This window comes from Xyrauchen texanus, chromosome 1 (genome assembly GCF_025860055.1).
Source record: "Xyrauchen texanus isolate HMW12.3.18 chromosome 1, RBS_HiC_50CHRs, whole genome shotgun sequence".
Lineage (NCBI taxonomy): Eukaryota > Metazoa > Chordata > Actinopteri > Cypriniformes > Catostomidae > Xyrauchen > Xyrauchen texanus.
In genome coordinates this window covers 47,896,216-47,912,665 of record NC_068276.1, presented here as the reverse complement: position 1 = coordinate 47,912,665, position 16,450 = coordinate 47,896,216, and the positions used below count along the sequence as shown (strand labels likewise).

General features: G+C 43.0%; 1 protein-coding gene across 1 annotated transcript in view; it reads right to left on the bottom strand.

Moving 5' to 3' along the window:
- Positions 1-16,450, bottom strand: part of LOC127651108 (arf-GAP with Rho-GAP domain, ANK repeat and PH domain-containing protein 2-like) — a 125,162-nt gene that overhangs the window by 57,344 nt on the left and 51,368 nt on the right. Inside the window, exons 11-13 of the mRNA XM_052136824.1 lie at positions 4,531-4,730; positions 1,683-1,768; positions 52-234 (exon numbers count right to left, since the gene is read on the bottom strand). Of these exons, the coding sequence (XP_051992784.1) occupies positions 52-234; positions 1,683-1,768; positions 4,531-4,730 (469 nt within the window). The remainder of the gene's footprint in view (positions 1-51; positions 235-1,682; positions 1,769-4,530; positions 4,731-16,450) is intronic.

Genomic DNA, 16,450 nt, shown 5'->3' with positions numbered 1-16,450 from the left:
TCAAAGACCAACATTAACGCACACACCACAAACACACACACACACACACACCTTGTTGAGTTCCTGCTGGGTCTTTAGGCCTTCCAGAACTTTCTTGTACTTCCTCTCCTTGTACTTCCTGCGAATGAAGGATGCTCGCTGCTCTGATGATGGCTGCTTGCAAAGCTCTTCCTCTGGCAGTAGATTTGCTGCCCAGAATCTGTTTGAATTTTTATTCCCAACCTCTAAAAACAGCTAGAGAGGTGGACAGAGTGACAGAACGTGAGAATAATCAATTTCACTTAAAGGGATGATTTATCCAAAAATTAAAATTCTGTCATCATTTACTCCAAACCTGTTTGACTTTCTTTCTTTCGTGACATACAAGAAGACATGTTAGCCTCAGTTACTACTTACAGTATTTTCATTGCATCTTTTTCCATACAATGAAAGTGAATAGTGACTGAGGCTAATGTTCTGCCTAAAGGCCCCAGCACACTCACGCCGAAGGGCTTCTTGTTTTTTTGCTCAGAGCCAAAAAAAGTTTGAAACAGCTGAGCAACAAAGTACTGTTTGCTAACAATTAGACACCTGCCACACTGCTGTGGGAGGTGTTTTAGAGGTACATTTCAATATAAGGATGCTAAAGATATGTAAAAAAAAACAACTAATATGACATTAAACTGCATTATCAATGACTTTATGCATGTTTATGCAGTAGATAATGTGTAAATTGTAATGTTTACCTTGTGCATTCATGGCGCTAATGCTGATGATGATAGGCATATCTTATTTTGGGCAAATGTGTGAATGACTTTCAGCTGCAGATGGCACATGAGTGAATGGGCCCTTGAGTAGATTTTGAGTGTTTGAGTAGATTGAGAGACCAAAAAACGATGGGGCCAGTTAAAGGAATGTTTAACTGGCCCCAGTTTTTCAGTTTTTCTGAACTATCGTACAGATGAAGGTAAATTTGCACCAGCTTGCTAACAGCGTAACTCTGCATGTCAGTGTGTTCATAATGAGACAGATCTTATCTGACTAAACAGGAATTAACTGTTGGCCACAAAGTAGGTGGAGCTCCAGGTCACACCTCCTAAAGACATGGACCAATGGCAGTAAGGAGGTGTTTAGCAGTTTGTATTAAGTTTTCCTGAAAGTCCCCCTGGTGAGCTGTGACAAACCACTCAAATCAAAAACACCTTTTAGGCCAGATTTTGTTGTAAATGACAACTGTTCATTCTTTGATTTTGTAGCAAGTGAACCAGAGGCCTTAACATCTCCTTTTGTGTTCAACAGAAGAAAGTAAGTCATATGGGTTTGGAACAGCATAAGGATGAGTAAATGATGACAGAATCCTCTATTTTGGTAGAACTACTGTATCCTTTAAAGGTGTAGTTAGCATTTTTTCATCATTAAAAATGTTTTACATATGAATAAATGAATGTAGTTTTGAAAAATATGTTTAAAATCATGTACAATTGAATGAGATAAATACTTCCATCATATCAGTAGCCTGACATAATCTGTTTTATTATACATGGAGAGGTTCATGTCATGGGGGCCGCCATGTTGAGATCACACAATCAGCCGATTACTGACACTTTCACTTGTGTAATACATTAAAGGTGCTGTAAGCGAAATATTACAGAGTGCATCATCAAAAGCAATGCATGAATATGATTATCAAGGCAGATTGATACCTCAATAAGTTCATTGGTCCATATGCTGCTGTCTAACTTCATACTGCAGACTTTTGAAATACCGGGGCCCAGGAACCGATGCTGACCTGGAAACAGACACTAATCTGAAATATTGACAACTATAACAGTATGTCTTAAAGCTGTGTTAGTACTGTATATACACAGATGCTCTGGTGTTACTGTGTAGAGCCAGTGTTAGACTCACTACCACTCAAAAATAAATTTCAGCTTCAAACTGAAATCGTATTAAAATAATGACTCGTATCTGATACACACACAGAAAAACTCACACTCATTATAAAATTCATCGTATCCTTTCCAGACACTCTTTTCTCCAGCCTGCCACAGCTATAATTGCAAATGAAAGGCACAAAAAGCCATTAATTGCTAATGAATCATAAGTAATTAATTGTGTTTGTTGGTCGGCACATTTATTTAGCTGAACTCCAGGCACTGTCATAGTCGTTGTTTATGCGAGAAACAGATGAATTAAACATGGCAGGGAGAAATACATATTTGAATATGGAGTGTGTGATTTTCTAGCATAATTAGCAGCATTTTAGAGTACCAGTTTGCCATCAAAGATCATTAGAGCCGCCTGAAAGCCGACGGGACTAAAGATGTTTTGTGTCTGAGTGTGCATTAAGGGGACCCAGTAAGGGTTTTGTAGTGCAATCTATGAAAACTTCCACAACATAAAAGTACCTTAAACACACCGTTTGCTTTTCTAAAATCATACAAAAAAGAAAAAGAAAAAGAAAAGAAAATAAACAACCACACCAGAATGGTTAATCTCAAATTAAAGGGATAGTTCACCCAAAATGAAATTATGTCATCCTTTACTCATCTTCATGTTTTTCCAACCCCATATGACCTTCTTTCTTCCTCAGTCACCATTCACATTCATTGTATGGAAAGAAAAGTGCTTTGAAACAACATGAGTAAGTGAAGACAGATTCAGCATTTTTGGGTGAACTACCTTTATCTTAACAAGAGAAATATCATTTTGTTTCCAACTAATAAAAGGAATGAACAGTTGAAAAATGTGCTTCCTCAGAGTTTCTATGGTAACAACAGCGACACTTGAGGAATGTCTCCAGTCTCAGCGTTTGATTTAAAGAGCTTATTGCCATTACACGTGTAAAGAAACAGACAAACCAGACTATCTGTCACAGAGCCACCAATCCCAATTGATATCAGAGAGTGAGTGAGAGAAAGAGTGACAAGGTGAAAAGAGACAAAGAGAAAGAAATGAATGAGAAAAAAAACAAGGAAGAACATCAGATAATATACTAAATGTGTAGATGGATTGTGAGAAAAAGGAAATCACTTCATCCGTCTCTCTCTTTCAGACACTCTCTGTCTCCCGCCGAAGACAATTTACTATCATTTTATTGTTAGCTGTTCTTTATATTCCCTTTATTTCTCTCTATCTTTTGTTCTCTCTCTCCTAATTGTTAGAGACAGAAGCACAGCTAATTAAAGTGTCTGTGCCACAGATTCCATGAAGGCTGCGGTGCACATTTCATGAAAATGTCTCCCACTCGATGGCTTCAGCACCCATTCGCACAAGTTCAGCCAATGTTTCCTCCTGTATCATGACCTAATGTAATATTAAATGGCCACATAACTGAAATAATGAGATCATTTGTGGGGTTGGAGAGTGGTCAGAATGATCTAAGGAAAGGCAATTATATTGGAGAAAACTGAGTGGAAGAAAGGAGAAATGGGGTAGTAGAGTAAGAAACGGCTAAGGATCTTTCAAATACTTCACATATACAGATAAGTGTTCATCTCCCTTGTAGATTCTGCAAGATCTTTAGCATTTAAAAAACTTAAGAGGGATCATAACATTTTTTATTTAGTACTGCCCCTGATGAAGCTACTTGACATCACAGATATTTACAAATATTCCTCAAGACAAAATAATTTACACAAATTCAATAGTTTACATCCACTGTTTCTTAATATGGTATGTTGCCTCCTCAATGATCTATAACTGACTGTATGTTTTGTGAAAGTTGTGCATGAGTCCATGATTTGTCCTGAGCAGTGAAGCTGCTCACTGTTCTTAAGAAAAATTCTCCAGGTACTGCAAATGATTTGGTTTCCTAGCATCTTCAGCAAATTTGAGTTCTTCTCAACAGCGCTTTATGATGTTGATATCCAGCTTTTAACTTAGAACATTTGAGGGACTCATGTACTATTCCAAAAGGTGCAAACATTCATTGATACTCAAGGCAACACAGTATATTATGAACCAAGTTTATTTCAACCAAATCCATGAATTAGCTCTATCACTCTACTACCTCCTCTTTACCAATAGGTGGTGTGTAGTGAGTGTACAGGTGCACTATGGCTGCCGTTGCATCATCCAGGTGAATTCTGCACACTGGTGGTGGTTGAGATGAACCCCTTTTCACTATGTAAAGCGCTTTGAGTGTAATGTCAGAAAGCGCTATATGAATGTTCATTCATTTATTCAAACATTTAAAGAGGATGATTTGTGTAAATTGGTATTATTTTATCTTGTGGTACATACTGTATGTAAATATCTGATACGTAGCTTCTGAATGGTCGTATTAAATAAATAAAGTATGATCTTTTATCTCTTATGTATGTATTCTGAAAGGGGTGTGTATACTAATAAGACAAAAAGGGATGCAAACTTATGCACTCAACTGTCTGTATATTGCTCAAACTATAACTTAGCTATACAAATATAAAATAGGGACAAATTTAAATGTATTGGCGTGGCTGTTTTGTCATTTTCTGCGATGTGTGTCCACGTTCAATTCTAAGTTTGCTCTTTGTATGATCATTGTGTATGGTCAGAATTACTTCTCACCTGAACAATTTTTGCAGATGACCACACCAAGGTTAATTGATGCCCATTCCGGTTCAGGAGCCTGACAGTCAGCGCACTTCCTATTGGACTTGTTAAACCAAACCTTCTCCAGCACCTCGTAATTGGACAACACCTCGACAATGGCCTCCTGAACTGCCTCCATCCATTCATCTCTCTCACGCTCTGACTCCGCTGTGAAACTGACACAAATGGCACAGATCCATTACTTTACATTCTTATTACACTTTAATAGCCTGTTTACACACAAAGTAATTAGGGTACATACAGTATATGTACAGTGTATCTATAGTATGTGTGCATCCAAGAGACATAATGAAGCTGTGAAAAAAATCTACTTCTATTTGTTTTAACCCTTAAAGGTATAGTTCACCAAAAAATAAAAATAAAAAATTCAGCTCTGTAGGTCCATGTACACTCACCTAAAGGATTATTAGGAACACCATACTAATACTGTGTTTGACCCCCTTTCGCCTTCAGAACTGCCTTAATTCTACGTGGCATTGATTCAACAAGGTGCTGAAAGCATTCTTTAGAAATGTTGGCCCATATTGATAGGATAGCATCTTGCAGTTGATGGAGATTTGTGGGATGCACATCCAGGGCACGAAGCTCCCGTTCCACCACATCCCAAAGATGCTCTATTGGGTTGAGATCTGGTGACTGTGGGGACCATTTTAGTACAGTGAACTCATTGTCATGTTAAAGAAACCAATTTGAAATTATTCGAGCTTTGTGACATGGTGCATTGTCCTGCTGGAAGTAGCCATCAGAGGATGGGTACATGGTGGCCATAAAGGGATGGACATGGTCAGAAACAATGCTCAGGTAGGCCGTGGCATTTAACGATGCCCAATTGGCACTAAGGGGCCTAAAGTGTGCCAAGAAAACATCCCCACACCATTACACCACCACCACCAGCCTGCACAGTGGTAACAAGGCATGATGGATCCATGTTCTCATTCTGTTTACGTCAAATTCTGACTCTACCATCTGAATGTCTCAACAGAAATCGAGACTCATCAGACCAGGCAACATTTTTCCAGTCTTCAACTGTCCAATTTTGGTGAGCTCTTGCAAATTGTAGCCTCTTTTTCCTCTTTGTAGTGGAGATGAGTGGTACCGGTGGGGTCTTCTGCTGTTGTAGCCCATCCGCCTCAAGGTTGTGCGTGTTGTGGCTTCACAAATGCTTTGCTGCATACCTCGGTTGTAACGAGCGGTTATTTCAGGCAAAGTTGCTCTTCTATCAGCTTGAATCAGTCGGCCCATTCTCCTCTGACCTCTAGCATCAACAAGGCATTTTCAGCCCACAGGACTGCCGCATACTGGATGTTTTTCCTTTTCACACCATTCTTTGTAAACCCTAGAAATGGTTGTGCGTGAAAATCCCAGTAACTGAGCAGATTGTGAAATACTCAGACCGGCCCGTCTGGCACCAACAACCATGCCACGCTCAAAATTGCTTAAATCACCTTTCTTTCCCATTCTGACATTCAGTTTGGAGTTCAGGCGATTGTCTTGACCAGGACCACAACCCTAAATGCATTGAAGCAACTGCCATGTGATTGGTTGGTTAGATAATTGCATTAATGAGAAATTGAACAGGTGTTCCTAATAATCCTTTAGGTGAGTGTAGATCCACAAGTGAATGGTGGCCAGAATTTTGAAGGTTCAAAAAGCACATAAATACAGCAGAAAAGTAATCCATACAACTCCAGTGGTTAAATGTATGTCTTCAGAAGCGATATGATAGGTTTGAGTGAGAAACAGATACATATTTAAGTTGTTTTTTACTATAAATCTCCACTTTCACATTCTTCTTTGTCTTTTTTTTCATTTGCATTCTTTGTGCATATTGCCACCTGCTGGGCAGGGAGGAGAAAATAACTAAAATATTGATCTATTTTGCACCCACACCAATCATATTGCTTCAGAAGACATGGAATTAACCACTGGAGTCTTATGGATTAGTTTTATGTTGCCTTTATTTGCTTTTTGAAGTTTTTAAATTCTGGCCACCATTCACTTACATTAAATGGACCAAAAGAGCTGAGATATTCTTCTAAAAATATGAATTTGTGTTCAGCAGAAAAAGAAAGGCATACACACCTGGGATGGCATTAGGGTGAGTAAATGAGAGAATTTACATTTTTGGGTGAACTATTCCTTTAAAAATGCAAGAACATAAAGATACCTCAGTGGATTAATTTGCTGCTATTTTCCAAAACAATAGGGCCCATATAATACAATTTAATATGTGAACCCTTTTAAAAACATTTCGTTTGGTGTCAGAACCAAAATGTGTTGCAATTATAAAATAAAAAAACATTATGTATTTAAAATAATTTTCTTTTTTTCCCCAATAATTACAAATCTGAAATCAATGCAAAAAGATATAAATAAAAAAATGAGTCGGACCAGGCCTGAATTCCAACAGGTTATTGGGTCCCACTGGGCTCAGGTCAGCAGACCAATAAAAATAGTGAACACCACTTTTTTAATTTTCATTATTGCACTATGATTGGCAGTGATGAGAAACTGTATGGTCTAAATATAAAAACCAGTAAGAGCTCAGAATCTGCTTCCCATTTCCATTATGACCCCTCTGTGACAATTATTCTAAATTAGCACAGAGAGCTTGATCAGTAATTTCTTCCAAAAATTCCAATTATTTTGGCAAAAACTAATATTAAATAGTCTGCCAGCCCAACATCGTTCAGCATTTAGAATGCAACTACAAACAGATCAATATGCTGTCCTGTCCACAATAACAAAGCTAGGAGATAAAGAGGAAAAAATCTTTACCAGTGCACCCCAGTCAAAGAAAGAGAATGATAGCTTTTTATTGTTTGTTGTTTCTGTTATTGTTGTGGGGTTTTTTTTAGCTGGGGAACCGATCAGCCATAAAAGGATCATTAAAAAACAAACACGAAAACATCTCATCGATTAGACATCAGCAAATGGCTGCTTTGTTTGAAACATCAGCTAGTGTGAGGTCGCAGGCAAGCGACGCTGCTACTGTACAGCTGTTATAACAGAGTTGATATTTATAAAGAAAAAAAGAAAGAGGGAGTTTGAAAAACAGATCAATAATGAGTGTGCTTCAGATGGATGTTATCAGAGAAGCAGGACAGTCATAATGAGAGAGTAGATGTTAGAAGAAGAAAAAAATCACAGAAGGCAACAAACTATGAAAAAGACACAAAAGGCAGTAATGGAGTGAGTTTCTTGTACATTTAATAAACCTCACACTGTCCAGCTGAGCAAGCACTCAATTTAATTATACGCAGGAAAAAAATAAAATAAAGATTTTAATATTTTTTGGTTTTAAACTTTTATTTTGCTTGTGCATCAATAGAACACATATTGTACTAAGAGGAATCTCTTATCTCTATGAATCAAGATAATGTCACACCCCTCTTGCAGAAATTTTACAAACTAGTTAGTGAACAAACATTTTTTAGGACATACACTAGTAATTAGAAACATTTCCACTAACCCACTGTGCACTGCTAAACTTAAAAGACACAAGATCAGTTCAAGCACCTTCCACATACAATTGTGAGAAAAAGTTCATGAATCCACTTTCTAGGCCCCTAAAATGTGATGTGACATTCATCAAGCCATTATTATGAATTAAGTCTTATTTAAACAAAACAAAAAATATTGTGAACCTTTATATTTTGTAATTGTGGCACCATTTTCATTGATAATCACCAGGGGAGTAAAGTAACAAATTACAAATACTCACATTAATGTACTTAAGTAGTTTTTCCCAGGAATTGTCCTGTTTTAAAAAGTTTATTCAAATCTTTTTCCTTTACTTTTACTTGAGTTCATTTTAAGTGCTGTAACTGTACTTTTAATGCACAATTATTTCCCACTGTCTGTGTTCGCTACTTCCCCGTCCTGAAGTCTCGTGACCCCATCAAATAAATCACACACTTGAAAAGCAGCTGTAGATATGGTGCAAACTGTGGAGGGTGCCTCAAGCAAAGTTCAACACCTAAAAGGGCATTTTGCAGTGAAAAAGGCCAATTGCATGATTGTGTCATGTCAGTTTAACTTGCTCGAGCCAGATATCAGCATTAATCCTGCCTCTAATTTGAAGAAACATATCGAGGAACGTTTCATATTTCTGATTACTAGATTCTGTGTGGCTATAACGTAGCCTGTTATATATCTATCACTGAGATTATTGGGTTGATGTGAGAGATTAAGGCAATGTTATTAATAGGGCTAGGCGATAAAACAATCTTGATGTTCTGAATGTATCTGAAAGATAAAAAAAGATAGATGTTCGCAATATCGATGATAAGTTTTTGAGTAATTTTCTATATTTAGCCAATGTTCTACATCTGGAACAGGGGTGTTCATTACATCGATCGCGATAACAAGACAACTACTGGTTGGTTGATCTAGATACAATTTTGACTATTGAAGGTTGACTTTTTATTTCCTGACGTCTTTAGCTGCGTGCTGTTTGATTGACAGGCGGCTAATGTTTGAGCGATATTCGCGCCTAAATGATCAAATACACTACATGATTCTGCCAATGCCCGTCTTGATGAGGATTCAATGTAAACACAGTTGGTTTCATCTACAGTGAGTGTAAACAGTGGAACAAAAACCGTATTTGCATCAAAATGTTGGACTTGATGTGTACATGTAACCGAATTGAGTACTATCTAGTAGGCTATCTCATATAAAGGCTATTAATCAAACAACAATAACAAGGAAATGAGAAAACCACTCTCTGTTTCTGACCACTAATGTAGAGTGTTAATTTGCATAATAAATTACCAGGAAAGTAGAGATGTTAAAATATTTTATAATTATGCTTAGCCTTTATCATGTTTCTTCTAATGCCTGATAGAAAAGTATCAACATTTGTGGAGCAGAATATTCCACCAGTCACAATCTTCACAAAATTGTGCATCATGCATTAGAATGAGAACACAACTATTTCTGGGCTTAAAAGATACAAGAACTAAATCAATGTGGAACATTGTATCTCAAAAGGAGGACAATGTGCAAAAAAAGCACATAAATGCAGCATAAATGAAATCCATATGACTCCAATGGTTAAATCCATGTCTTCAGAAGTGATATGATAGGTGTGGATATTTAAGTAAATATAAATATATATATATATATATATATATATATATATATATATATATATATATATATATATATATATATATATATATATATTATTCACCCAACCCAGTAGATGGCGATATGCATGAAGAATGTGAATCACCAAAAACAAAAGAAGAAAGTGAAAGTTAAAGTTGTCACTGACTGAGCAGGGAGGAGAATGTTTAGTAAACATTTACTCACACTTGGGTTTCCTCACCCAACCAATCATATCTCTTCTGAACACATGGATTTAACCACTGGAGTCACATGGATTAGACTACTTTTATGCTGACTTATGTGATTTTTGGAGCGTCCAAATTTTGGCACCCATTCACTTTTACTGTATGGACCAAAAGAGCTGAGATATTCTTCTAAAAATCTTCATTTGTGTTCTGCAGAAGAAAGAAAGTAAAGAAAGTCATAGTCATCCGCAATGGCATAAGGATGAGTGAAAGTTAAATTTTTGTGTGAATTATTCCTTTGAAGCCTGATGTGGCCCCTGTACCAAACCACTGCTCTACCCCCTCTATTGTGTGGGACATAATGCACCAAGTGACCCTGCTTTTGTAGTGGTTTTTCATAATTTATTTATTTATTCATTTTGCATTCCTTGCATTGTTTTGAACATGTTTTATGCACAACAGTAACTCTTGTCGGCATTGAGGAAAATTTAGACCCTACACATAAACTGATTTTAATGTAATTGTTTCATACATTATGAAATTGAAAATAACTTTCATCTTTTCATTTCTGTAATCATGTCGCCCTTTTATTTATTTATTAAACCCAGATTCATGTAGTGTTTAGAGTATCAGTGATGTATTTCTAAAGTTGTCAATCACAAACACCTATAAAATACCTATATTTTTTATTCTTTCTGGCATACAGCCATAGAAGAGTTTTTATTATAAAGGAGCATAGTTTTCGCAATCTGTACTCAATACTCACTACTCATGAGTTCTTTCAAATGAGCTACTCTTTTACTCATACTTGAGTAGATTTTAGGACAGGTACTTTTACTCTAATCATACAAAAATTTTTTTTAGATGTATCAGTACTTTTACTTGAGTATTATTTTTCAGTACTCTTTCCACCCCTGAAATTACCCAAACTAAACCCTTTTTGTCGTTGCTGCTCTAAAGAGGCGATCACACTAATAGCATTTTGCAGCAGAAAAACGACCAGAAGTCATTCATTTTGAATGAGAGTTGGGCATTTTAGGTGACATGAGCAACAGCGACTGTTGGTAATGCATTCAAGTTGAGCAGTTTATGGAAATGCACAGTGATGCGATGCACCAGTTCACATGATCCATCGGCTGATAAAGTTGGAGACAGCAGTCAATTAAGAACGCTTACAAGCACCAACAGTACAAGCTATTCTTGCTGGAGTAGCTTGCTTCAAATTGCACTTCAGAATGTCAATGGAAACTCTATGGTCAGGAATCTCTAAGGAATTTATTTTGTTCAAGTCACTATTTAGTTGACTGTCATGTTGCATACTTTCTCAAGATTCAGGCATTCTGCTGTCACTCCCTCCCACCCCACTCCCTCGCTCCGCCCCCTCGAGCTTCCACGCTCGTTCCGCCCCCTCGAGCTCCCACGCTCGTTCCGCCCCCTCGAGCTCGCACGCTCTTTTTGCTCGCTCGAGCCCTCACGCCCACTTTGCTCCTACTCGCTCACATGCTCGTAGGCAATCTCCATTCCTGGAGTTTCTCACGCGTTTCCAATCCCCCAGAACATTATGACCACCTGCACTCGCGTCATCTGCACTCCTGCACATTAGTTTCACCTGCACTCGTCTCATCACCTGTCATGGTTTACACCTGCACTTGCCCCTATATATATCACTACCCTTTCGTCTCACGGTTGTTGGTTATTGTATTTAGTTTCCCGTGTCTTTGCCCCCTGCTAGTCTCATCTAGTTTTGACCTCCTCTCGTTCACCTCTTAGCTTGCCAGCTCCCCTTGTTCCCGTCTTTTGCTCCCACTAATCTCGTCATTTTCCTCTTGATTCCCCGGCTTTCGACCTCCTTTGACTACTCTTCACTGGATTTGCCCTTTTTCTGTACTTTTGCCTGCCTGCAATAAAACGCAGTTTTTGACTTACATTGTGACTGTCTCTTCTTGTGCGGGTTACAAAATAACCAACCGTTACCGAAGACAGTCACAATGCTGAGGATTCGCGCAGCTCACTAGAGCGGAGGTGCACGTCACATTCGGCGCGAGGAGCTACAGTTTGGAGGCAGGACCAAGCGCTCGCGGCCCAGGGGCAGCAGGTATGTCCCTTGTCTGATTTATGTCACCCTGTTTCACCTGTGTCTGCCCCTGAGCCCGTTTATGCCTCCAGTGCATTTCTGAGCGCCGTAAGCCTTCAACCCCCTGAGAGGTTTGATGGCTCTTCGGGCGCTTGCCAAGGGTTGTTTATGCAGGGCAGCGGTTGTAGAACTTTTAACCGTGCCCTTAACATTATGGACCCAGCGGCCCAACTCTTGGTTTTGCGTCAGGTGAGTCAACCCTTGGAGGCTTATGTGGTTGATTTTGTGCCCTGGCCAACCAGGTGAATTTTGATGAGGTGGCTCTGAAAGACATTTTTCAATTTGGACTGAATGAGCCAGCCTCATCATTCATGCCTGGTGGTCGCTGCTCTCTCAACCTGGCTCAGTTTATTGACCTCGCCCTACTGTACGCTGGTTCCTCGTTTACTGTGGGGGAGGCAGAAACTGAACCAGCATTCCATACCACGGCCCCCGTCGTGAAGCCTACCACGGCCCCCGTCTTGAAGCCTACCACGGCCCCCGTCTTGAAGCCTGACACGGCCCCAGTCCCGAGGCCTGACACGGCCCCAGTCCCGAGGCCTGTCACGGCCCCAGTCCCGAGGCCTGTCACGGCCCCAGTCCCGAGGCCTGTCACGGCCCCAGTCCCGAGGCCTGTCACGGCCCTAGTCCTGAAGCCTGACATGGCCCCAGTCCCGAGGCCTGTCACGGCCCCAGTCCCGAAGCCTGTCACGGCCCCAGTCTCGAAGCCTGGCACGGCCAGCGAGTCAACGCCCATGCCCGCCACGGCCAGAGAGTCAGCGCCCATGCCCGCCACGGCCAATGAGCCAGCGCCCATGCCCGCCACGGCCAACGAGCCAGCGCCCATGCCCGCCACAGTCGGCGAGCCAGCGCCTGTAGCCTCGACCGTCCCCATGGCCATGTCCCCTGTTGGCCGAGGACGCAAGAGAAGGAAGAGGACCCCTTCTCCCCAGTCTCGTTTTGTGCTCAAGACCGCAGAGGTTCCCTCAGAGTCTTCCACAGCTCTACCGACCTCTGCTCCGCCCTCAGAGTCTTCCACGGCTCTGCCGGGTTCTGCTCCGCCCCCAGGGTCTTCCACGGCTCTGCCGGGTTCTGCTCCGCCCCCAGGGTCTTCCACGGCTCTGCCGGGTTCTGCTCCGCCCCAGAGTCTTCCACGGCTCTGCCGGGTTCTGCTCCGCCCCCAGAGTCTTCCACGGCTCTGCCGGGTTCTGCTCCGCCCCCAGGGTCTTCCACGGCTCTGCCGGGTTCTGCTCCGCCCCCAGAGTCTTCCACGGCTCTGCCGGGTTCTGCTCCGCCCCCAGAGTCTTCCACGGCTCTGCCAGCCTCTGCCCTGCTCTCAGAGTCTTCCACGGCTCTGCCAGCCTCTGTTCGCCCCTCAGAGCCCTCGCGGCCTCCGCCTCTCGAGTCTCCCAGGGCTCCTCTCAAGCCTCCCAGGGCTCTTCCTCTCGAGCCTCCTAAGGCTCCTCCTCTCGAGCCTCCCAGAGCTCTACCTCCCAAGCCCCCCAGGGTTCTGCCTTTCAAGTCTCTCGAGCCTTCCAAGGCTCCTCCTCCCAAGCCTCCCAGGGCTCCTCCTCTCGAGCCTCTCAGGGCTTCTCCTCTCGAGTCTTTCAGGGCTCCCCCTCCCAAGCCTCTCAGGGCTTCTCCTCTCGAGTCTTTCAGGGCTCCCCCTCCCAAGCCTCTCAGAGCTTCTCCTCTCGAGTCTCTCAGGGCTCCTCCCCTCTAGCCTCTCAGGGCTCCGTCCCTCGAGTCTTTCATGGCTCCACCCCTCGAGCCTCTCAGGGCTCCATCCCTCGAGTCTTTCATGGCTCCACCCCTTAAGCCTCTCACGGCTTCGCCTCTCGAGTCTCTCAGGGCTCCTCCTCCCCTCGAGCCTCTCAGGGCTCCGTCCCTTGAGTCTTTCATGGCTCCACCCCTCAAGCCTCTCACGGCTTCGCCTCTCGAGTCTCTCAGGGCTCCTCCCCCTCTCAAGCCTCTCAGGGCTTCCCCTCTCGAGTCTCTCAGGGCTCCTCCTCCCCTCAAGCCTCTCAGGGCTTCTTCTCTCGAGTCTTTCAGGGCTCCACCCCCTTCCAAGCCTCTCAGGGCTTCGTCTCTCGAGTCTTCCAGGGCCCCACCTCTAGAGCCTCTCGAGTCTTCCACAACCTTTTTCCCCGAGCCTCTCACGGCTCTACTCCCAGAGGCTCCAGAGCTTCCTAGGGCTCCGCCTCTCGAGCCTCCTACGGCTCCGCCTCCCGAGCCTCCCACGGCTCCACCTCCCGAGCCCCTCACGGCTCTGCTCCCAAAGACTCCAGAGCTTTCTATGGCTCCGCCTCTCGGGCCTCCTACGGCTCTACCCCCCGAGACTACAGAGCCTGCCAGGTCGTCGCCTCGGGGACCTCCCACGGCGCCACCTACATTGGCTCCACCTCCTGAGCCTTCCAGGCCTTCCCCCCTAAAGCCTCCGTCGGCTCCACCTCCAGAGCCTTTCAGGCCTTCGCCCCTAAAGCCTCCTTCGGCTCCACCTCCAGAGCCTTCCAGAACCCCACCTCCAGAGCCGCCTACAGTGCCGCCTCTGACGGCACCGCCTTTCACGGCTCAGCCCGGACTTCCTGACCCTCTCCCTGTCCTGTGGCCTCTTCCCTGGCCTCCAGACCCTATTCCTGTCCGGTGGTCACCTTCCAGACCCCCGGACCCAGTCCCTGTCCTCCAGTCGCCTTCCAGACCCCTGACCCTGTCTCTGCCCTACGGCTGCCCCCTAGATCTCCCGACCACCCGCCTGTCCGCTATGTTCCCCCAGACCTTGCCTTGATACTGCCCACTGACCCCATGGACTGTCTCATTTCCCTCTGTGCCCCTTGGACTGCCCTCAATTTTGTTTGTGTGTTTTGTGGGTTGTCTGTTCAGGGTTTTTTGTTTGTTGGGTTCGTCCAGCACCACTTCCTCGCAACCGAGCGCGGCCGTCAGGAGCCGTCCGTTTTAGAGGGGTGAGTACTGTCACGAACCCCACTCCCTCGCTCCGCCCCCTCGAGCTTCCAAGCTCGTTCCGCCCCCTCGAGCTCCCACGCTCGTTCCGCCCCCTCGAGCTCGCACGCTCTTTTTGCTCGCTCGAGCCCTCACGCCCACTTTGCTCCTACTCGCTCACATGCTCGTAGGCAATCTCCCTTCCTGGAGTTTCTCACGCGTTTCCAATCCCCCAGAACATTATGACCACCTGCACTCGCATCATCTGCACTCCTGCACATTAGTTTCACCTGCACTCGTCTCATCACCTGTCGTGGTTTACACCTGCACTTGCCCCTATATATATCACTACCCTTTCGTCTCACGGATGTTGGTTATTGTATTTAGTTTCCCGTGTCTTTGCCCCCCGCTAGTCTCATCTAGTTTTGACCTCCTCTCGTTCACCTCTTAGCTTGCCAGCTCCCCTTGTTCCCCTGTCTTTTGCTCCCACTAGTCTCGTCATTTTCCTCTTGATTCCCCGGCTTTCGACCTCACGCTCCCTTTGACTACTCTTCACTGGATTTGCCCTTTTTCTGTACTTTTGCCTGCCTGCAATAAAACGCAGTTTTTGACTTACATTGTGACTGTCTCTTCTTGTGCGGGTTACAGATGTTCATGAATTCACTTGGAATTCATTGGTCAACTGCAAACAAAGTTCCAGATACTGAAAAAGCAATGCAGGCACACAATATACACACTTCAGCATTGATTTAGTAGTTTTTATTGTAATATAATATTTTTCTCTGAAGTCTATTTATAATTTTAAGGTCATATTTCTCTTTCTGACCCTTAAAACTAAACAGTACTGTTGCAAATTCGAGAAACGCTGCCTTCGCATATGAAATAAGCAACAGCTTTTCAGCATTTTCTCTGGCACAGGATGCTGGTTTGCAGTCAGGTCGAATATAACTCAGGTTTTTAACTCTCCTATCTTTCAATAACAGACTCTTTGCACAGCTTGCATTACATTGTGACAGGTTAACAACACAAATGTGCTGAAATACACTGCACAAACTGTTAAGACTGGAATGAATTGATCAGGGACCTTGTTAAAATAAACTCCAGCCGCTCTTTCCCAAACTTGGAATCCTGCAGAAGGATATGCAGAGCAACATACACACAGCAAGGAACAGCACAAGGTTTTGCAAACTTTCCCACACATTACATTTAGCCTTCTGAAGTTTAGGAATATAGTACCTGTATTATGTAAGAAAGTTGCAGAGGTACAGAAAGAGTCATTTTTGCATCTCAAACGATTGAGGGAAATTTGATTAGCCAATATATGACACCTTTAACATTAGAGCAATATTTTTGGGTGAAAATGTAATATTTTACTCCTAGTGGCACATTTTGAAATTGCAGTAGATTCCTGTCTGGAAAACTTACATGAACACCCCCTCTTGTTTTTCTTGTCTAGTGACTTGTGAACACAGCAGTAATATTAGCCATCATAGTAAGGTTCTTTGTAAGCTGTTTAAGGACTATT